The sequence below is a fragment of the Loxodonta africana genome, chromosome 8 (genome assembly GCF_030014295.1).
Source record: "Loxodonta africana isolate mLoxAfr1 chromosome 8, mLoxAfr1.hap2, whole genome shotgun sequence".
Classification (NCBI taxonomy): Eukaryota; Metazoa; Chordata; class Mammalia; order Proboscidea; family Elephantidae; genus Loxodonta; species Loxodonta africana.
Genome location: NC_087349.1, coordinates 71,360,830 through 71,385,869, shown reverse-complemented (window position 1 = coordinate 71,385,869; position 25,040 = coordinate 71,360,830). Strand labels below are relative to the sequence as shown.

The 25,040-nt window shown below is 36.6% G+C and overlaps 1 protein-coding gene across 7 annotated transcripts in view; it reads right to left on the bottom strand.

Moving 5' to 3' along the window:
- Positions 1–25,040, bottom strand: part of PHF14 (PHD finger protein 14) — a 206,111-nt gene that overhangs the window by 158,347 nt on the left and 22,724 nt on the right. For all 7 annotated transcript variants that reach the window (XM_064290016.1, XM_064290017.1, XM_064290018.1 and 4 more), the window contains exon 4: positions 23,877–24,021. In XM_064290016.1, coding sequence (XP_064146086.1) covers positions 23,877–24,021 — 145 coding nt within the window. The remainder of the gene's footprint in view (positions 1–23,876; positions 24,022–25,040) is intronic.

Sequence of the window (25,040 nt, the reverse complement as noted above, 5' to 3'; positions counted from 1 at the left end):
AAATTCTAAAGGTACCCAAAGTCATCTCCAAAAAACTGATGATATTAGGAAAACCACCATGAGAAACAGGTATCAGTGACTACCATCTCTCAGAAGGCTTCACTATATACATAAATTTATATGTATCCAATGTTAATGTAAGAGGATGTGATTATCTGAATGTGTTTTACACTAAACAGATAATAGGAAACGATTAGAGAGTACCTTCCCACTACCACCAAAGATATCCAATTAAAATAAATAAATGAATAAACATGTAAATACTGAGTCAGCCAGCAAATCACCCAGAAGGAAAAAAAAATATATATATATATATAAACTAGTAAATAATTTTAAATTACCAACATTAATTTAGTACATGTCATCAGTAGGTAGGTAGTCATATCAACAGTCACGTGTATTTTATTCACTCAACACTAGTACTCAATATTGATTGAATTAAAGTAACCCTTTTTAAATAACAGGCAGAAAGCTAAAAAGTTGGTCTGCATCTATGGCTTACTACGTGGAAGGAGGCAGTTCTAGTACAACCTACCACCTTTCTCTGGGGCCCACGAACAAGTCTTGTAAACAGAACCAGATGTATCTGCCTGGTTCTTGGATGAGATGAAAATGTGGGCTGATTCCCTTTCCTAAGGCTTCTTAACCCAAAACACACCCCAAAGCAGCTGATGGTCTGACAGCACATCCCTCGTCTCTTGTCCTGAGCACACGTCAACATTTCCAGAAACTGCTTAGCTAAACATGTGCACGATTCAGCACCTAACCAACCCCACTTCTGTATCTGTTCCTGGTGGGGAGCAAACAAGGTCCTTCTCCTGCAGCCTAAGAGAGGTGCATGCAGACCATCTCCCTGCATCAGCTGTGGAGTGAAACCCATTGACCAAAGGGGACCAACACTCACTACTGAGCTGACCTTGCTCTGTCTCTTCTCTATATGAGTAAAGACTTGTTCCATCCAATACCTGTGTGTGAATGGCATCATTCTTGAGATCCCAACACCTGCAAACTATGGAACGGGTTACTATCCTCCATGTGATAGGACTCCTAACCTGAAGGTAGTAACAGATGTCACTTGCTCGACAAATGGCCTTAACCATATTCCATAATTATTGTTATCCTTATGCTATTCAAAAGCTTTATACTTCTTACAGATTGGACTGCACCCCCAAAAAGGTAATGTGGAAATCCTAACCCCTGTACCTGTGAATGCGACCCTGTTTGGAAAAAGGGCTTTTCTTTTATGTTAATGAGGTCATAGCAGAGCAGGGTAAGTCCTAAACCTAATCCAGTCTGAGTAGTGTCTTACAAAAAGGGAAAACAGATAGGAAGAGGATCAGACAAGAGGAGGATACCATGTGAGGATTCCTCTACGAACCAAGCAATGACAAGAAACATGTGGTAAGTGGGATACTGAAAGAGACTACGGAATGATCTTCTCCTAGATTAACAGAATATAACCTTGCCAAGGCCCTGAATTCAGACTCCTAGTCTCCAAACTGTTAAGACAATAAATTCCTGTTTTTTAAAGCCACCCGTTTATGCTATTTTTGTTATGACAGTGCTAGGAAATTAAGACAATAATACCAAAACCCGTTCCCCCTAGTCGATTCATAGCGACCCTATAGGACAGAGTAGAACCGCCCCATAATTTCCAAGGAGCACCTGGCAGATTTGAACTGCCGAACTTTTGGTTAGCAGCCATAGTACTTAACCACTACGCCAATGGGGTTTCCCCCGATAGAGTTTCCAAGGAGCACCTGGCGGATTCGAACTGTCAACCTCTTGGTTAGCAGCCGTAGCACTTAACCACTATGCCACCAGGGTTATTAAATCGTGGATGGCAATTACCATCTTCACCACTTCTGTCTGGATATATACTTTTTAAATGCTGAATTATAAAATTAAAAGGAAATATAATTTTCTTCTTGAGAGCAGTTATTATTGTTATCAATAAAAGAAAGTTTTTCTATAAAAGCAGAAGTAAGCAAAATGTCATATTCAAAAAGATTCATAAAACAAAACAATAAAAAATAGTCAATGTTTTTAAGTAGTTATATTTTCTCAAAGGGCTACATGATACTACATGGAAAAAATCTATTTTCTTTACAAAATAATGTTCCTTTGAAATGTAATTCTTCTAAAATACATAGAATCTGTATTCATACAAAACAGGCAATTACCAAATAATAAAATTCCAAGGAAGCTACTCATTCTATTCACTTTATTTGGAAAAATCAAGGTAAATCACAGAAACTCTCTTTCTTAGAATAGAGCAAAATTTTCAATTCTATTTTTAAAGAATAAGCCACACATACATGGCAAACATATGCAGTGTCTTTCCCCCTGTCATTTGGAAGCACAAAGATTAAACCTATAAGCAACCTCAGGAATGATTTCTGGTACCTCTCATAGGAAACTCCCTTTTTGTAAACCAGAAGATTAGTATCACATCACATAAGCTCAAAAAAACAACCAGCAAGTGGGCATTTCTTCTTCAGCTTCACTGCAACTGAAAAATGACCCACACTGTCTCATTACCTTTAGAGAGGTCTTTACTTACCACTTTCATCTGCCACTTTTCCCATATTTCTGTGCCATATATACTGAGTTTACTAAATTCTAAACCAAAGCTCTAGCCCTTTATATCAGCTCTAATTCACTGTAATCCATGATTGAATACATTTTAAAATCTCTCTTTTTTTTCCAAATAAAACAGTTAAACTACCATAAAACAATGCTTTCTCTCTTCTCTAATTCTGGGTATGATATGCAAAAATTGCATCTTCAATATGAATACGGAAAAAATTTTTTTCATATGGATAAACATGTTAAAATAGTATTTTATAAGGCCATCTAATTAGGATCAAACTCTAGAACACATTGTGGTGTTTAGAATTAAGTTCACCCAAAAAATTTGGCCTTTGGTTGATGAGGCCTCCAAACCACACCTAAGGGCTTATGCTAAAGAGGTAATTCAGGTGAAGGCTGCCCATGCCATAAAAGACCCACCCTATATAGTATCACCTAATCTCAAGGAAGGGGACATAAGTCAATCATGACTACATAATGAAGTCCTAATAAAAGCTCTGGAGATGGAAGCTCCATGGGCTTCCTGGTTGATAATAGGCTGTTGATACACATGGGAGGGTGGCACATTCCCTTTTGGGACATGGAAGCTCCCAATTGAGAACCCTCCCAGACTTTACCCTATTCATCTCTTCATTGTATCCTTTTTGCTGTAATAAAACTGAAATCACTGAACCCCAGGGAATACTGGAAGCCGGCAGGTAAGAAGTGACGAGGGGCCTTGGAGATCCCCAAGCTTATGCCTAGAGTCCTAAGAGGCCAGTGGGAAATCGCCAAATTTGTAGCCAACATGTCAGAAGTGAGAGTGTCATCAGGACTCTCAAGCTTGCGGCTGGTGTCTTCAGTCTTAAGCAGATTTAGCACTCTGGAGGACTGTGCCCTTCAACTTGTGAGGACTGACCTAGCTCCAGTAATGAGGGTTAGAAAAAGAAGTACTGATTCATTTGGCTGGTGTCAGAATTCAGCAGATTAATTTCAGATTGATTTGATTAACATCATTACACACATGCAAGGAAAAAATAATATGAAATACATTTACAATTGTTTAGGATTGTACAAAGAGTATGCACAATCCAAATCAGTGTAATCTTTCCCCATTCAACTCATCATGGGACACCAGAAGACCTGCAATGTTCTACTTCTAGCTACATAACTTTGGACAAACCACATCTTTGAGGCTTAGCTGCCTCATTTGCAATATGGATTAAATAATATCTATCTTCTATGTGACTGTATGCACATATATTCATATACATAATCAAGCACACAGGGGGTACATTTATGATACATCTTAGATACAAACACCTCACAGGACTGAATTTCTGGGTTTGAAGGATTAGGACAATAGTCTCATGGGATATCTCAGCCAACTGGCGTAACATAGTTCATAAAGCTCTGTTCTACGTTCTAGTTTGGTGAGTAGTGTCTGGGGTCTTAAAAGCTTGCAAAAGAGAAAGAAACCAAACACTCAAAGAAGAAACTAGTCTACATAAATGAACAATCTCTTTTATAAGGATCAGCTACAAAGATGGTTCCTATGAGGTGGAAATTAAAGATGTTCCAAATGTCCAACTTTCCAACTGCTGTACCACTCTATCATCTCTAATATCAGCTACTCCCCCTCTCGTCTTTGGGTTCGGTAATATGCCACAATGTCTAACAGAACTCTTGAACTATACTTACAGTTAAGTGGTTTATTAGGGAAGTAACAGGGTACAACTCGGGCTCGGGATCAACTCAGAAGTAACAGTAACAACTCAGGACGCAGTTCCTTGATCAGCACAGTTTCTTCTCACTCTCTGCCGCTGGGCCCTGCTGGGGCCTTGCTACTGCTACAGGCCTTCTGCCACTGAGCCCTACTGGGGACCTTCTCAGCAATTATTACAACTCTTAGCTCTATGGGTCAACAAGCCCCACAGTGGCTATCTAGCGCTGGTCTCCTGGTTCCTGCCATCTTGCACAGCTGTCACTCTTGCTATTGCTGCGCTGCCATCTCTCACTGCCTTCAGTGTTACAGCTCCTTATTCTCTCCACATCTCCCTTTAAGCCTAGCAGGATGGCAAAACTGACCAATTCCCTCATTAGGATTCCATATGTCTTATTTGCATGGCCCCACCCCCAAAGGGGTGCTATATACATTATTTATATTATTAGCAAGCTATCCAATCCTATTGGTAGACCACAAGCACCTCATTTGCATAGTCCCACCCAGTCATTTGGCAGGAGTTACAAAGACTATGACTAGAAGGGCCATATTAAGTAATTCACTGCACTGCACTACAGAACAAATAGTGTACATGAACCACAGTCTCATCTATCCTGAGGGCAGAAGAACTAGATAGTGCCTGGTCACCATTACCAACCATTCTACTCAGGGCCACAACAGATGGGCAGGATGGGAGAAATATGTGGAACAGAACCTCAAATTCCTTAAACAAACAAGACTAGAGGACTCCCTGACACTATTGCCCTCAGATACACTTCAAACCTTGAACCAAAACGATCTCCTGAGGTCACCTTGTAGTTAAATAACAAATTGGCTCAAAAATTAATGAGTATCACCAGTAAGTACTGTGCTACTTTTAAAAACCACCCATATTGAAACCAAATGGTCAGTAGTTTCTTTAAAATAAACATGAATGTAAGAGGGCAGAGAAACTAAAGGACAGAACAATCAGAACAGAAGTAACCAGAATGTTCACCACTGTGAAGAATGTAACCAATGTCACTGAAGAGCTTGTATATAAATTGTTTAATCGGATCCTGAACTGGTGTGTAAACCTTTGCTAAAAACACAATAAAGTATTATCTAAAAAAATTACAATAGTATCTATCCAAATTATCTCAGTGTATTAAAAAAAATAGGTATACAAAAGTTGACATTTAAAAACTTAAAGTAACACTATTTCTTTAACTTGATATTGCTGGACCTTTAATTTATAATACCCACTTGAAAAAAAACTTTTTTTAAATGAGTAAGGATCTTGTTTATTAGAAAAGAAGTACTTATAACATGCATAACACCTGTAGCAAATATGTCCAAAAGCACAAAAGAACCAAAGTGCACACTAACTTATGAAGTCCAAATAGATACAACTTGAACTGCTGTTGAGCTGATTCCGGCTCAGAGCAGCTCTACAGGACAGAGTAGAACTGCCCCATAGGGTTTTCAAAGCTGTAAATCTTTACAGAAGCAGACTGCCACATCTTTCTCCCATGGAGTATCTAATGGGTTCAAACTGCCAAACTTTTGATTAGCAACCAAGTGCTTTAACCACTGCACCACCAGGGCTCCTTATACATATACTAAGAAATAAAAATGGTTTAGATTAGGCTACCAGAAGTCTGAAAAATTAGCAAAAGTAGACCTTATCACAGTTAATGCACAAGAACTAAGCCTATGGGCAATTGCTGGTAAGTGCACTACCTGATGCCCTGTCATGTACTCTGAAACATACCTGACACTTTTCTTCGGACACGCTGCAATCAGTGTATCACGGTAAGTGACATCACAGTCAGGGGTCCCCTACTATTATAAGTCAGTTACAAGATCTTGGCACACTGGTATTTATAATAAGTGACAGATTGCAGCCCTTAGGAGACTTCAGAAAGAAAAGAGATTCCTCTACTCTGAAAAGTAATTATATGCTTATACATTTAATAAGCAGTGCTTGAGTATCTTTTAGCAAATATATCCACTTAAAAATCTTTTCTAAAATTATGATTACTTTAGGAAAACTATTTTTTTAAAGAAAGAAAAGATAAAGAAAATATATCAAAACACTAACTATGTCTGGATATTAGGACAATTAGAAATGTTTTTTTCTCTTCTGTATTTCTAACATCTTATTTAATATTCATGTATTATATTACGATGGGCAAATAGTTTTCTCTAAAATAAACCATTTAAGAAGTTAATTTTTAAACATTAGATTTTTAGGGAAAAGTTGCATGGATGAATTACAATATGGAGTTCTGTCACAAAAGCATCTAAATTTACCAACAACAAAAAACCTAGCAACAATAGTTTCCTCCTACATGTTAAGACACTGTCCTTTCCCTAGGTTAACTAATTTTAATAAAAATTAATTTTAGAACTTAAATTGTAGTGGAGAAATGCATTCTATGAAGAAGACATAACCCTGATACCCAAACAAGATAGACACTACAAAAAAAAAACTACAGGCCAATATCTCTTATGAATATAGATGCAAAAATCCTCAACAAAATACTAGTGAAAAGAATACAACAGCATATTAAAAGAGTCACACAGCATGACCAAGAAGGATTTATTCCAGGAATGCAGGATGGTTCAACACTAGAAAATCAATCAACATAATATACCACATTAACAGAACAAAGAAAAAGAAACATATGATCATCTCTATGGATGTGGAAAGAGCATTTGATAAAATCCAAACCCTTTCTTGATAAAAACCCTAAAGAAGAATGGAATAGAAGGGAAGTTCCTCAATATTTAGGGCATATGTGAAAAGCCAACAGCCAACATTATACTTAATAGAGAAAGACAGAGTTCCCCCTTGAAATTAGGAACAAGACAAGGGTGCCCACTCTCACCATTTCTAATCAAAATTGTCTTAGAAGTCCTAGCCAAGGCAGTAAGACAAGAAAAAGGGATAAAAGGAATCCAGATTGCAAAAAAGAAAAAGTAAAGTTACTCTATTCATGGATGATATGATCCTATATATAGAAAATCCCAAAGAGTCCACAAGAAAACTTCCAGAGTTAGTACAGGAATTTAGCAAAGTTGCAGGGTATAAGGTCAACACACAAAAATCAGTTGGGTTTCTGTACGCCAGCAATGAAAAATCTGAAAGGTAAATTAGGGCAACAATTCCATTTACAACAGCATCTTAGAGAATAAAACACCTAGGAATATAACTAACCAGGAAAGTGAAGGACTTACACAATGAAAACCATAAAACACTGTAAAAGAAATTAAAGAAGACTGAAACAAATGGAAAGATGTTCCATGTTCATGGATTGGAAGACTTAATATTGTTAAGATTTCAATACTACCCAAAGCAATCTACACATCCAATGCAATCATGGTCAAAATTCCAACATCCTTCTTTAGCGAAACAGCAAAACCAATCCTCAACTTTATAAAGGATGGCAAGAGGCCCTAGACAGCCAAAACAATGCTCAAAGACAAGAACAACGTAGGAGTGCTCACACTTCCTGATTTTAAAACATACCATACAAAACATTCAAAAACATACTTGACAGCAATGGGTGTGGTTTTAGTTTTTTATACAGCTAATCAAATCAGCTTGGTACTGGTATAACGTTAGACACATAGACCAATGCAACAGAATTGAGAAACCAGAATTAAGCACGCAAATTTACTGTCAACTGATTTTTGACAAGAGTGCTAAGTCCATTCAATGAAGAAGAGACTCTTTAATAAACGGTGCTGGGAAAACGGGATTTCAAATGCAGAAGAATTAAACAGGATTCATGCCTCACACTATACCCAAAAACAAATTCAAAACAAACAGAGGACCAAAGTGCTCAACCTGTTGACATAGAATTGTTAGGTGGTGTCTAGTAAGCTCCAACTCATAGAGAACTCACTCACAACGAAACACTGCCCGGTCCTCCGCCATCCTTACAATCGTTGCTATGTTTCAGCCCATTGTTGCAGCCACTGTGTCAATCCATCTCATTGAAGGTCTTCTCTTTTCGCTGACCCTCGACTTTACCAGGCAAGATATCCTACTCCAGGCAACGGTCCCTCCTGATAACATGTCCAAATTAAGCCAGACGAAAGCTCACTACCCTCGCTTCTAAAGAGCATTCTGGCTGTGATTCTTCCGAGACAGACTTGCTCGTTCCTCTGGCAGTCCATGGTATATTCAATATTCTTCACCAACACTATAATTCAAATGTATCAATTCTTCTTCAGTCTTCCTTATTCATTGTCCAGCTTTCACATGTATATGAGGTGACTGAAAAGACCATGGCTTGGGTCAGGTGCACCCTAGTCATCAAGTTGACATCTTTGTTTTTTAACACTTTAAAGAGGTCTGTTACAGCAGATTTACCTAATGGAATACATTGTTAGATTTCCTGACTGCTGCTTCCCTGGGTGTTGATTGTGGATCCAAGTAAAACAAAATCCTTGACAACTTCAGTTGCTACTCCATTTATCATGATATTGCTTATCGGACCAGTTGTGAGAATTTTTGTTTTCTTTATGTTGAAGTGTAACTGATAACAAAGAGTACAGTCTTTGATCTTCAACATTAAGTGCTTTCAGTCCTCTACACTTTCAGCAAGAAAGGTTGTGTCACCCAATTATCAAAGACTGGTAATGAGTTTTCCTCCAATCCTAATGCCACGTTCTCCTTCATATAGTCCAGCTTCTAGGGTTATTTGCCCAGCATACAAATAGAATAAGTATGGTGAAAGGATACAGCCCTGATGCACACCTTTCCTAATTTTAAACCACATAGTATTCCCTTGTTCTGTTCAAATGACTGCCTCTTGGTCTATGTACAGATTCCTCACGAGCACAATTAAGTGTTCTAAATTTCCATTCTTTGCAATGTCATGCACAGTTTGCTACAACCCACACAGTCGAATGCTTTTGCATAGTCAATAAAACACAGGTAAACAACTTTTTGGCATTCTCTGCTTTCTATCAAGATTCATCTGGTATCAGTTATGACATCCCTCATTCCATGTCACCTTCTCAATCCAGTTTGAATTTCCAGCAGTTCACTGTTGATGTACTGCTGCAATCGTTTCTGAATTTTATGTGCATGTGATATTAATGATATCATTAGGTAACTTCCACATTTTCCTGGACCACCTTTCTTCTGAATGGGCACGAATATGGATCTCTTCCAGTTGACTGGCCAGGCAGCTGTCTTCCAAATTTCTTTTTTATTTTTTGTTTTCACTGGCTTCCAAATTTCTTGGCATAGGCAAGTGAACACTTCCAGTGCTGCATCCATTTGTTGAAACACCTCAACTGGTATTCTGTCACTTAGTGGAGCCTTGTTTTTCACCAATACCTTTTTTTTTTTTCAGAGAAGCTTGGACTTCTTCCTTTAGTACCATCAGGTCTTGATCATATGCTATCTGCCTGTGTCATTCAATTTTTTGCCCATAGAATCCTTCAATATTGCAATTCGAGGCTTGAATTTTTTCTACAGTTCTTTCAGCTTGAGAAATACCAAGTATGTTCTTCCCTTTTGGTTTTCTAACTCCAAGTCTTTGCATATGGCATTATAATACTTTACTTTGTCTTCTCAAGTCACCCTTTGAAATCTTCTGTTCAGCTCCTTCATCACTTTTCTTTTGCATTAGCTATTCTATGTTCAACAGCCAAGTTTCAGAGTCTCTTCTGACATCGATTTTGGTCTTTTCTTTCTTTCCTGTCTTTTTGATGACCTTTTGCTTTCTTCTTGTATGATGTCCTGACGTCATTCCACAACTCATCTGGTCTTTGGTCATCAGTGTTCAATGCGTCAAGTCCATTCTTGATATGGTCTCTAAATTCAGATGGGATACACTGAAGGTCATTTTAAAATCATGTGCCAACTAAAACCATGAAATTCTTAGAAGAACAAACAGGGGTAACACTGTCAGGCCTAAGCTTTCAACGATAGATTATCTAATATTATAACAAAAGCACAAACAAAAAAAGAAAAAAATAAATGTGACATCACAAAAATCAAAAAACTTTTGTTCTTTAAAATACAAAAAAAGTGAAGACAAGCTGCCAACTGGGAGAGTGTCTTTGGAAACCATATATCCAACAAGAATCTAATGACCGAAAATATATTAAGCTTCAACAACTTAACAACAAAAAGACAAACAACCCAATCATAAAATGGGCAAAGGACTTGAATAGACATTTCACCAAGGAGGACATTCAAATGCCCACCAAACACATGAAAATATGTGTCATTAGCTACCAGAAAGATGCAAATCAAAACCACAATGAGTTAGCTTTCACTCTCACTACAATGGCTAAGATAAAAGAAAAAGAAAAGCAGAAAATAGCAAATGTTGGAGAGGATGTGGGAAAACTGGAATGCTTATCCACTGCTGGTGGGAATGCAAAATGATACAGCCATTGGAATCTTTGTTCAGTAATGGTGGCCAGCTCTTTTGGTCTCATGGCAAGGGAGCCAGTTGTTCATGGAGACAATGAGCCACACATTCCATATCGTCTTCCTACTCCTGACTCCCCTTCTTCCTCTGTTGCTTCAGGTGAATAGAGACCAATTGTTGTGCCTTGGATGGCCACTTACAAGCTTTTAAGACCCAAGGCACTGTGCAGTGAACTAGGAGGTAGAGCAAAAGCACTAAACACATTATTAGGCCAATTAACTGGGATGTCCCATGAAACCATGACCCTAAACCTCCAAACCAAGGAACCAAATCCCATGAGGTGTTTGTTTATACATAAGCAGCCTGAGCAGCTCTTCTTTTTTTTTTTTTTTGGTCATTGTTGTAAATATATCACATGGCTTTTGATAATTCAACTTTTTACAGGTGTACAATTTATTGACAGCAATTACAATAATCAGCTGTGCAACTCTACCCTTAATCAATGAGATTTTTCCATCACAGTTAATCCCCTTTCCCCCTTTTTCCCCTCACTCCTCCCCCTGATAATCACTAATAAACTTTGGTCTCTATACATTTGCCTTTTCTTGTCTTTTTATATAAGTGAGGCCATACAATATTTGTCCTTTTGTGATTGGCTTAATTTGCTCAGCATAATGTCTTCAAGCTCCATCCATACTGTAGCATATATCAAGACTTTATTTCTCCTCCTAGCTGAGTAGTATTCCATTGTATGTATGTACCGTGTTTTGTTTACCAATTCATCTCTTGGTGAGCATTTAGTTGTTTCTACCTTTTGGCTACTGTGAATAGTGCTGCAGTGAACATTGGTGTACAAGTCTCTTTTCAAGTCTCTGCTTTCAAGTCTTTTTCATATATATGTACCCACATATGCGTGAATATATACATAAAACATTTGTTAGCATACATTTAAGTAAAAGACGAGAAACAAATAGACAAGTGAATACATTATGGTTGAGCCATTCTATGGGTAACTACGTGCCATTAAAAAGAACAGCATATTTCCCATATGTACTAAAGGAGCCCTGGTGGCACAGAGCCCTGGTGGCACAACAGTTAAGCACTTGGCTCCTAACCAAAAGGTTGGAAGTTCAAACCTACCCAGGGGTTCTGCAGGAGAAAAGACCTGGTGATCTTCCAAAAAGATTACAGCCTAGAAAACCCTAAATGGCAGTTTTACTCTGCCCTATAGGGTCACTATGAGTCAGAATTGGCTCAACAGCACCTAACAACTACAACATATATACTGACATAAAAAGAATCTTGAGATTAACAGATGAGTGAAGAAATAATGCAAACTGCAGAAAAATATCCCATGGTATTTATCCCATTTACTTAGAAGAAAAGAAGAGAGAACACATGAAGCCTGCTCAAAGGGGCTCTTACTGATCAAATGTACACAATTTAAGCATCAGAAAAAAATTAAATACTGAATGATAGTATCTCACGCACAATAATACTCAAAAGGAAAAAAAGCAAAGGGGAGTTCTTTAGAAAACAAATGCTGCCTAATTAATGCAGAAGGAATGACAGAATTACTAAATTCCCATCCTGCACCCACATATGTAATAACTGACCCTGGCAAAGATGCTAAAACCGCTACGTAAAAGGTTGTTAAGGAAAGGAATAATACAGCCTAAAAGAATCACACCACGGATTACTCAATAATTACAAGGAGAAAAAAAAATAGCTTTAAAATGGAGACCTTTGGTTGCCACAACCTTAACTATCACCAATAATACAATAAACTGGCATTATATGTCTTTTAGGAGCCCCTATGGCACAGTGGTTATGTGCTCTGCTGCTAACCAAAATGTCAATGGTTCAAACCCCCCAGCCACACCATGGGAGAAAGATGTGGCAGTCTGCGTCCGTAAAGATTTACAGCCTTGGAAACCCTATGGGGCAGTTCTACTCTATCTTATAGGGTCACTGTGAGTTGGAATTGGCTCAAAAGCAATGAGTTTTTTATGTCTTTTAATGTGATGCAATGAGCAGTAAACATCACCACAAATACAGTAAGTAGTCTTACCAAAAATATTTAAACTGAATGTAGATTCAGAGTTATTCTGCAAAACACTCTACAAACATGCTTAGACTCTTTAACATGTCAATGTCATGAAGGACTCAAAAGGTAGGCAGTTTGTTCTAGATTAAAGGAGATTAGAAGATACATGGCACCAAAATGCAACATATGATACGGGTATGGATCTTGGCCTGTGGGTTGGGCTGGACAGGGGACACAGTGAGAACAGAGATCACGGAAGAGTTTGTATTTGCACATCATTGCCTATTAAAGTAAAAAATGGAAATGTATGGGGGTGTTTGTGTGTGTGTGCGTGTGTATGTACGTGCGCAAGCAAGAAAAGTCTGAAAGAATACACACCAAAGTTTTAAGCGTGTTTATCTCTAACCTAAAAAAAATCTAACCAGTTGCCAAGAAGTCCATTCCGACTCATAGCCGAAAAGTGTGTCAGAGTAGATCTGTACTCCATAGGGTTTTCAATGGCTGGTATTTTTTTTTTTTTTTTTTTGAAGGTAGAATACCATGGCTTTCTTCTGAGGCATCTCTGAGTGGCTCGAGTTTCCAACCTTTAGGCTAACAGCCAAGCAGGTAAGCCATGTGTACTACCCAGGGATTCCCCTGTTTATCTCTAAGTGGTATGGTTATTGGAGATATCTCCTTTAGCTTATTTATATTGACATTTTCTACAATGGAATTGTATTTATACAATAAAGTTGGAAAAAAAAAAAACCTGTATATATGGGAGGAGGGGTATACTTGGAAGAGATGCGGGTGGGTAAATACCAAATTGTTAATAGTGATTTACCTGTGCAAAGAGGAATACAACTGAGAGGAAAGACAGGGTGACAGTAACAAGGTCTTTCACTGTTTTATTTTATATACTTCTTTATGTTTTCTGTAAGTATCTATTTGTATGTTACTTATAACTAAGAAGAGATATTTCAATGGACTAAAAAATATTTTTCAAATCTCCAAATAACAGGAAGACAATGGAAAACATGGGTAAAACATCTACATTTAGGTTATATTCATACAGCATAAGGAATCTGAGTGGTGGAAGCAGCATATGTGAAAATATCCAAACGTTGGAGACAAAGGCAAGTCATTTAAATTAGTAGGGTATGGAATTTAATAGTCCTGCTATGATGTGCGGACTTTATTCTAAATAGACGGAGTAATTTTCAGCAGGGAATAATACCAACAGATCTGCATTTCAGAAAAATCATCCCTAAAGACCGTAGGGAAGCTGGAGCAATAAGAGGCACATTTGTTTAGAAGCTAACCAACCCAACTCCCATCTGCCTGGACTCTCAACCATCTATTGGCTCTGGCACTATTACTTTTTGTCCTCAAGGTTTCATTTATATCTTTTCTTACTTGTGCTTGCTCCAACAATTATAGAAAGTAAGAAAAAAGACTTTAATTTTTTAAAAACCTCCTTGAAAGCTTGATACTTGCCCTGTACCAGAAAGCACACTTTATTCTTCATTGCTCTGGCTCCTCACCATGACCTAAGCTCCACCTGCAATGCAGAATTCCTTTTCTCCCATCATTTTTCTAAAGCAATGTCCCTCAAACATGATCCTTCCCATCTCCTACATGAGAATCTCACAGTACCTTCTAAAACTGCAGATACTGGAAATCCAACCAAATCTACTTCATCAGAATCATTAAGGGTGAAACCCAGGAATCTATGTGTTAAACAAGCACCTCAAGTGATCCTTTTCCGCAATAAAATCTGAGAGCACTAGGACTAGGTTTAAGGAAACCCTGCTGTCATAGTGGCTAAGACCTCTGGCTGCTAACCAAAAGGTCAGCAGTTCGAATCCACTAGGTGCTCCTTGGAAAACCTATGGAGCAGTTCTACTCTGTTCTTTTGGGTCGCTATGAGTTGGAATCGACTCGACGGCAACGGGTTTGGTTTGGTTTTTTTGGAGACCTTTAAAGTTAATGTAAAACTGGAGTTGACCATTGACTTCCTGTTATTTGGAGACGTGAAAAATCTTTTTTATTCCATTTAAAATATTTCTTCCTAATTATCAAAACCCATCGCCGGTGAGTCAATTCTGACTCATAATGACCCTACAGGACAGAGCAGAGCTGCCCCATAGAGATTCCAAGGAGCATCTGGTGGATTCAAACTGCTGATCTTTTTCTGGTTAGCAGACATAGTTCTTAATCACTATGTCACCAGGGTTTCCCTACTTAATTATAAGTCATCATAATTATAAAATCAGACTCTTAGAGATTATCTCTATTACTAAAAAGCATTAATATTTATTTTATACACCACTTATATTATCAGCCAGAACCATGGCAGAAACAGAAAGCATGAAGGAGATTGCTTAGATTCTGACTACATATAAAATATGGGAACTTAAATTCACGAATCTCAATCTTGTACATGAAAAGTGGCTTCACTCATTCATGACTCTGTCTCTAAATAGCCCATTATCTCATATCCATGAAACTGGCTGCAAAGAGGACAAGAAGTACTTGCCTTGATACTGTTACACAGGATAAATAAATTCAAATCTATGCTCTACTATCTAGTTCCTCTTTGTCACAGCAATATGCAAAATGTCAGTATATAAAAAACATCAAAAATTTTAAAATCTTTATTCCTAATGGTGTATCATTAAAAGTAGAAAGGGCAAAATAATTACATTTATTGTCCAAAGACAAACTCCTTTAAAAACATAAACTTAATATAGGAAAATAAATGGAGCATTTTAATAACATGAAATCATGAAACATATAATATTATGTACTATTTTCTAACTATATATTCTAAACTCCATTTTGGGGGGATTTATGTAAGAATTACTCTAAATGCTCTATATCATAAGAAGAATAATCTCCCTTCAATGACATTTCATTGTATCTCTAGTCCAGGAAGAACTATAAACAATGGTACCAAGAAGCTTTATACTTTTAAGGTTGTGTTCCATATGATAACCAAAATAAAAAAAGAAGTAACTCTAATTTTTAGAAAGCAGCTTTTAAAGCACCTTCCCTCAGAGCCTATGCTTCAGGATAAGCAAAAATATTATGAGGAATAATAAGCAAACAAAAGTAATTATTTGGTACCAAGAAGAAGGGGGAGGGAAACGCCAAAAACAGCTGGTGGTGATATTAATCCCTAAATGAGATGTTCTGTTTGAAAAATAAAAAGTTTTTAAAAACAGCTTCAACTCATGTTCAGTGGAACAAAATGGCATGTTACAAAAAAAAAAAAAGAATAAATAGAGATAAATTCTTAGACAAGATAAATCACTGGCTCACGCTGAAGAAAATCGGAGCAGTGCAATTCGGAATACTGAAGAAGAAATTAAAAGACCAAGAGAATGCAAGGAATTATGACACAAATTAAATTACCAACTGGCAAGTAGAAGTTCTTAAAAGAAAAGAAAAAAATGGAATAAAAAGGACAATCAAAGGTTTAATTAAAGAAAATTTTCCAGAACTTAAAAAATATATGTAATGGTTAATAACAGGTACTCTAAAAATGTTATTTCCCTTCTCTACCCTATGTAAACAAGAAAAAAATGGTCAGAAGAAACTGTCTGAATCAAGGTTCTCCTTTATCAAAAATACCATTATTTCCATGACTGGAGACATTCTGAACGCTGATGAAGTATTTTTGCCAGGCACTATGCTACACATTTTATAATTACTACTCTCCCAACTCTGCAAAGTAGGATTTTACAGATCCCTGTTTTACAGATGAGATAATTTAGGTTCAGAGAGGTTAAATATAACTACCCCAGAGTCTCAGGAAGTGATAAAAGCCTAAGTCTAAGCCATAAGTATATGCCCTCTTTGACAATTCTCAAATGCTAAAGTAAAGGCAGCATCAGATTTACCACATGAATTTTTTAAATTCATATTACTAGACTCCACCCACCCAAGATTCGGATTAACACGATACTAATCCCATTTTATCATCTGGTTACCACCAGACACCACACAAAAAAGTTACCTTATATAACACCAAGAAGGTAAGATATGCATATGGTCAACTAAACTAACAATCCCAGTCAAAATTCTTTGTCCTCAAATATGTAATTGTATTTTAGGATTACATGCTTTTAGTAAGCCTACAGCAAACCTTAGAAGAGTCCAGGAATTGTTTATGGTTGAGACAAAGTTAATCTCATCACTTCTGAAGCAAATTAGGAAGCTATCAAATCGAAAAGAAACATGAGAAAAAGTATATATGAGGGTACAGCAAAGTTCATCAGCTGGCTGTAGACATCAGCATGAGCAAGAATAACTGACAAAGGAGACATTATAAAGTCATTTAAAATATTAAAATTCCACAAGATACCATTTCTTATTTTGTTTGACAACTTTGAGGAAGTCTTATAGAAGAACTATTCTCAAATTTATTAAGATTTTACTTTACCTCTTTAAAAAAGAAATCAGATTATATCCATTTTATACATACATAAAACAGCTCTAAAATGTCTTGCATCTATTTCTAAAAATAAACAAGATTAATGATTCCGTGCTGAGAGGATTTTTCACGAAAAACATAGTTTATCTACACAAATACAGAGTAATCTCTGCTTAGGCCAGTTCATTTTTATGAACAGTAACAGAATCCTAAAGGGAAGAACATAAAAGGTAGCCTTCAAAAGAATGATTCCTAAATGCAAAGAAGAAAAATGTACATTAACAGCCTGTAAATGAACTGAATAATACAAAAGACAGTCAAAACTATAAATACCTTAAAGTTTTACAGAACTAAAAAGCTATAAACTATATATAATGTATTCAGAAATATACATTTTAGAGGAAGGATTAGCAGCCTATTGTTTTCATATCAATAGAGCATGCAATTTGACTCACAAATCACCTCTTCCTACCAATAAAGCACCAATAAAGTATATACCTCTTATCTATCTTCTATTAAAAATATATATATGTACATACATACATATATAAACATGCATATACATATAGTTATTGTTGTTAGTTGCCTTTGAGTCAATTCCCACTCATATATAAACAAATAGCTACTGTAACACTCAATTTCTGCCACTGAATTAGTCTTCCTAGATAATCTTCCTGCTTTCTTCTATCTATCTGTGGGCAGAGCTTCATTCTACCTATCCATTCTCTAGAAAGATACTCCAATAGCACAGAATTTATAATATACCACTACTACTTTATTCCTTGCTCTTATTTACCTACATGTCTTATCTCCCCTACTAGGTTCCCTGGGAGGTGCAAATGGTTAAGCACTGGGCTACTGACTGAAAGATTGGCAGCTGGAACCTACCCAGAGGTATCTCAGAAGAAAGGTCTGGCAATCTGCTTCCAAAAGGTCAGGGCCCTAAAAACCTTTTGGAGCACACTGAAACACATGAGGTTGCCATGAGTATGAATCAACTCCCCTACTTAAATATAAACAGTGAGAAAACAGAAACTGTATCTCTGTACCCCCAGAGTTTCCTAGCACAATGTCTCACAGTTAAGTATTTATAGGATGAATCAATATCAAGGTAATAAACAATATGCTGTTTAAATAGTAGTTAATATTTATATCAAACACATAGAGAAAGCTGTGTTCCCCAAATCTCCCTCTTCAATCCTCCCTGGGAAGTAACAAGCTAAGAGGAGCAATACTGAAGAATCAGAAATTCTGATTGGCCCTAAGGTTCAAAGATATATTTAGAGAACTCCACTATTGGGGGAAAAAAAAATAGTTCTTTCAGTGGAGTTTGTGGATAATAGGGCAATAGCTATGCTCATTAGAAGGGAGGTACAGGACAGACTCATGCATTTAGAGCCGTGTGCTTCTCTTAATCCTGGGGTAGGTAGAGAGCTGGTATGAGCTCCTGTGGTTCCATTAACACTTGCCCTGCTGCATTAGAAAGTGACCTCTGGTTAACTTTCCAGGTCTGTTACCCTGGAAACCTAATTAAGGACAGAATTATCAACTACATTGCTTGAAAATATTGCTTATAAAAAAAAAAGACCCCCTTATTGGCAAACTGGATGGAGTTCTGGTGACAGAACTATGGTTAATAACCAAAAGGTTGGCAGTTAGAATCCACCAGCCGCTCCTTGAAAACCCTATGGGGCAGTTCTACTCTGTCCTATAGGGTCGCTGTGAGTTGGAATCCGCTCAACAGCAATGGGTTTGGTTTTTCATTGGCAAACTGCATCTGAACGGAAACTATAAATGCCTGATGCTCGCCTTATTTCGGCTTCTCTTGAGACCAGTGAGACTAATAACGTGGGCATGTCCTTGGAACCTATTGTCAATGGCGCTATTACAAGATATGTTGACTCCTGCGCAGATTAAAGCTGCCAAGTCAGGGTAACTCCCATAGCCATCTTAGGTGCATCTCATTTCCTTGCACCTGAGCTGTAACCTGTAGGGGCTGGGGGGAGGCAGAGGAATGCCCAAAAAGATAGCTCCCAGGCGACTTGGTCAGCTGCTGCATGGACTGCTACAAAGACACACACGTAAGAGGAATACATGATGTTGCTTTGCTAGCAAGCTATGTTTCTTCTCTATCCTTCTAAATAAACTGGTGCTAAATGTGGCCTACGGTAGTCTTGAGAATCTGAAAGTTCAGATGTCCTGGTAAGCACTGCAGTGCCAGTTCCTTACATTGTTAATGGAGCTAGCAGTTTAAGGTACACATGGAACACATGAAGATCTTAAAATGCTGATTTTGATTCAGAAGGTCTAGAACTTAGCCTAAGACTCTGCATTTCTAATAAGCGCCCAGGTGATACAGGTGCTAATACTTAATGATGTTGATCCACGGACCATACTTTGAGTAGCAAAGCTTTAGAAAACTGCTGAAATAAGAGTGACATTTTTATTTGTGTTAAATAAAGTTACTGGACATGTTTTAAACCTGTTTACTGTAGATACAGCAATGTTGCTGTTGTTGTTAGGTGCCACAGAGTCGGTTCCACCTCATAGTGGCCCTACAGGACACAGCAGAACTGCCCTATAGGGTTTTGAAGGAGCAGCTGGTAGAATTGAAATGTTAACCTTTTGGTTAGCAGCTGAGCTCTTCAACCACTATGCCACCAGGGCTCCATATACAGCAATACTTCAGTTATACAGCAAGAAGGACTTCAGAAATTCAAATAATTAAATAGTCATAAAAGCTCCTATTAGAACAAGTGAAGGGTTGACACTTTACTTTGAGAGGCTGCTGACTCCCATTTCTCCTTTTGAAACATTTCTTCACTTAGCCTGTGGATCACCACTCATAAATTCCCATCCTATCTCACTGGCCAGGTGTTCTTCATTTCCTCTGGAGTGCTGGGATCCCTTTTCTATCTACACTCACTCCCTAGATATCATACCCAGTCTTAGACATTTAAATACCACCTACGGGCTGATGAGTCCCAAATTTACATCTCCCAACATCTTACCTAAACTCCAACTCCAGACAGTTTAAAATCAAACTTCTAGTATCTACCTCAAAACCTGTTCCTCTCTCGGATTATTGCAATGGTCTCTCCAAACTGATCTGATTCTCACTTTAGAACCACATCAGTCTACTTACTCTCCACTCAGCAATCCAAGTAATTCTTTCAAAATATAAATCGTATTAATCCTCTGCTCAAAACTCATTATGTATTCTCATACCTATCACGGGAAAATCCAAAATCAGTACCATGGCCTATAAGGCCCCATAGTCTGCCCCAAACCCTACCACCACCACTCAGCAGCTCGTTCACTCAGCTCTAGCCATAGTAATCTCTCTGCCATTATACAAACACTCCAAGCATATTCCTACCTCAATGTCTTTACTTGTATACTGCCTCTGCCTGGAGTGTTTTCCCCAAATATTCAAACGGCTTGTTCTCTAGCTTTTCTCATGTCACTACTCAAATATCATCTTATCAGAGAGGACATTCCTTCTACCTTTCATAAATACAAATCTCTGCCTTCCCACCCACCTGCCCCCACCCACAACACTCCCTATACTTCTTATCCTGCTTTTTCTCCATAGTCCAGAACACCATCTGACATATATTTATCAGTTTTTTTATTTATTGTCTAACTCTCTTACTAGATCTTAAGCTCCATCAAGTCACCAATTTGTATATTCTATTTTATTTATTTATTTTTTTTTACTTTTATGTGCCCAGAACCTATGGGATGCTGTCTTAATTATCCAGTGCTGCTCTAACAGAAATACCACAAGTGGATGGCTTTAACAGAGAGAAGTTTTTTCCCCTCACAGTTTAGGTGGCTAGAAGCCTTAATTCAGTACGCCAGCTCCAGGGAAAGGCTTCCTCTCTCCGTCGGCTCCAGAGAAAGATCCTTGTCATCAATCTTCCCCTGGTCTAGGAGCTTTTCAGCACAGGGACCCAGGTTCAAAGGACGTGCTCACTCCTGGCTCTTCTTTCTTGGTGGTATGAGGTCCCTCTGTCTCTCTGCTCACTTATCTCTTTTATATCTCAAAAGAGATGGACTCAAGATACAATCTAATCTTGTAGATTGAGTCATGCCTCATTAATATAACTGCCTCTAATTCTGCCTCATTAACATCATAGAGGTAGGATTTATAACGCATAGGAAAATCACATCAGATAACAAAATGGTAGACAATCACACAATACTGGGAATTGTGGCCTAGCCAAGTTGACAAACATTTCGTGGGGACACAATTCAATCCATAATAAACATCTGCCACACGGAACGTACCCAATAAACACGAATGAATAAATGAATGAATAGCAGTAATAGGAGACATTCCTACAGTGAGCCTACATGAAAGAAGAAGATTGGTTGAAGCGCAGGTCCCACAGGCCCCTACAAGTCCAGCAGACTCACAAAACAATTTGGGAAGAAAGTTATAATACCAGAAAGTCAAGTAAGTGTAAGGCCGTAGAAATACTGTTCTGAGGTCATCATGGCCCTGTTTTTACCACCAGGCCAATAAGACACCAAAATTTGATTTCTGAACAAACTAACTCCTGTATGTCTTTAAAAACTAAAAAAACATTTCAAACGCTCGGTTATCCTAATTCACAGTTTTTAGGCCTCCTTTAAAGTACCCAAATTGTATAATAAATATTGTTTAAATGAAATATCTGGTAGTAATCAACATCGGAAGCCTTAAAAACAAAAGATTAATACTGTAATATACACATAACTCAGCTGTTAAATGAATGTACTTAACCAGCAGTCTCTTTTTAGGCTTACTCTTGTTCTTTCTGGGTTTATTCTAAAAGGAAGTACAAGCAGAAATTACTTTGAACTCTGGGCACTCAAATTTACTTAAATGTTCCTTTACAAAACATCTTCTGACCCCACAGGTCTCCATACTCTTGACATTGGTTACTCCATGATTAAAAAAAAAAATTACTATACACCACCCAGTTTATACATGCATGCAGTTTTCTCCTACCAGAAAAAAAAAAAATGTCCTGGTGTAAAACAGAAAACACAATTAATTTGACCTTCCACTCCAAGTGAGATATACCTTAATGGAAAAAAGAGCTAAAAAAAAAACTTTTTTTTTTGGTAAACCTTGTCAGTAACCATCTTGTTAATAATACTGGTATTATAATTCTGAACCGTATCACATATTATACAGTTATATATTATTCATATAGCCGTATAAAATATACATAAAAAATACATGGATAAAGTAAAAAAAGTAGTTATGCTAAGATTTTCAGCATAAAAGAAACATCAATACAAAATCAAAGAAACTGACTTAAACCTCATATTCCTCAAGTTTTTTTGAAAATATCAGCATAACTCATATTTTTACATTTACAAACGTATTTCATGATACTGTTTTTTAATATAAAAACATGTTATATCTCTCATTTGTCCAGATCTTGTTACATATCCTTCAATAAAATTACAGAGTTTGACTCAAACAGGTCTTGAACATTTATTATATTTAGAATTGTTTTAGAGTTTTTGTCAATAATACATTTAGAATACCTTTTCCAATGTCATTTTTATATATTGACCACTGATGTATCCATGTTACCAAATTCCTTAGTTTCTTACTTCATACTTGGGTGTTTTTAGTTTTAAAATCATATAGTAAGAGAAGAGATGACTTTCTCGTTCTTTCTAACACTTATTCCATATTTTTATCTTTTTTATTTGCTAACAACAACAACAAAAAAAAAAACCTGTTGCCATCGAGTCGATTCCGACTCATAGTGGCCCTCCAGAACAGAGAAGAAGTGCTCCATAGGGTTTCCAAGGAGCAGCTGGTAAATGTGAACTGCCACCTTTTGGTTAGCAGCTGAGTTTTCATCTAGTCTGCCACCAGGGCTCCTCTTATTTGCTAGATTCCCTAAAATCATGCTCAGTAAAGGAAATAACCATCATCCTTGCCTTGGTCCTCATTTTAGTGAAAAAGTTTCTAGCATTTCATTATTAAGATCTTTGACTAATTTTATATAAACAGTCTTTATCATGTTTAAGTAGTTTCCTTCTACACCTGTTTTGTTTGAGTTGCTTAAATATTATCCGATAATTGCTGAAACAATAAATTTGACTAACAGGTGTCCAAATCTTGACTCATCCTTGAATTTCTGCAATAAATTCCATTGGTCATAGTGTAAGCTGGAAATTATGTCAAAATAAATTTAAGTAAAAAAGCAAAAAAATATATATATATAAAAAAGGTTCAAAAGTGATAATCAGTAAAAATAATTTTAATACATCACAATGGCCCCTATTTCAGATTTTAAAATATGAGCTCTACATATTCTCCTTGCAAAATCTAAATTAAAAATTGTAACAATGAAAGAAGAAACCCTAACAATAGACTTAGAATATAAGTTTTATACTAACACATCAGACTTTTTCCTACTTCTGAATTTCATTTAGAAACTAGAATACCATGAAGGAAATTATCATAACACTGGCCTATAAAGAAATATTGTGATTTCCACATAATATTCACATTTTAATTATGTTTTAAAATATTTAAATTAAGATCATCTGAAAAATAACATTCATCATACTTTGAGGGTTCTGTATGTACTATTTCAATTCAAACACTGAAATACTGTTGAAAAATGTCAGAAGAGTACAAATGTAAAAGAGTGTATTTTATTTATTTAAAAGTATTGTTAATCATTTCTAAAAGGAGACAAAACAAAGTAAAATTACCTTCATGGACTGTAATGCCACAATTGTCACACTGAATTATTTCATCAGCATCCTCACTATTATCTCCAAGACAAACACAGCAAATCAGAATATGGTCCATTTTTTGAGAACTCCAGTTTTGACTCTTCTCAAGAATCAGCGAGTCCTAATATTAAAACATTAAAGTATATTAGAAAACCACACGTTTAAATTAAGAAGTAATTTTAATAAATTCTTACTTCATTTAAAACATTATTTGAATAATTTCTAAAATTATACCACATTCTCTATTTTTTCAATAACTTGAAAATGTACTACATTTAAGAAATATATCTCTTTCCAAGGACCCTCAAAGCAACCTCTCCAAAATTTATTACTTCTCTACAAGGCCCATCCTCTGTCTCTTCTAGTAAATGAAAAAGCAGGCATGCAACCAACAACTCTTCACCTGCTTTGCCATTTTGGATCATGGTCTGACTCCTTAACTGGGAGAAGGGAAAAATTAACCCAACAAGTAATTATTAAGCCTACACATGTGTTTAAGAAGTAGAAGACATGGTCCCTATCCTTTGGGAGCTTATAATCCTGCCTAGAAGAGACAAGACACACACATATAAAACAGGAAGAAATCAATTCCAAGATAACACATAAGCCAGTGTGTACGTGACAGCATAGTATTATACTCTATATTACTTAAGTGCTTTAGAATTCAGAAATTCCATGGTCATCAAATTACCGAATGATAGATTCATGAAAGCCTACATAAGAATATCTGTGGTAGAGAAAACCATCTAAAAAAAAAAAAAAATGATCCAAGTTGACTGGTTTCTAGAATAGAGAACTTTATTTGACAAAATTGCTAGATTAATGTCAAGAAATGTCTATTATAAATGGTAATAAAAACATCTAGTTAATTATAAGATAAAAGAAAGATTAACAGGCAAATAAAAAAAAATAAAGTTTCAAGAAAGAAAAGTCTTTGCTTTTGAACTTTCTGCATTATAGATTTAAACATTAAATGACAAATCAAAAGATAATGATTCTTGCTATATTTAATAAATAGGGCTTAACACTACATATAATAAGAGATGGCACTTGAGTGCACATATTTTAAGAATCTAACCGTATTCAGAAACAAAGTTAAAAAATTAATTCCATACCACACATTCAGTAAATATTTTGTTT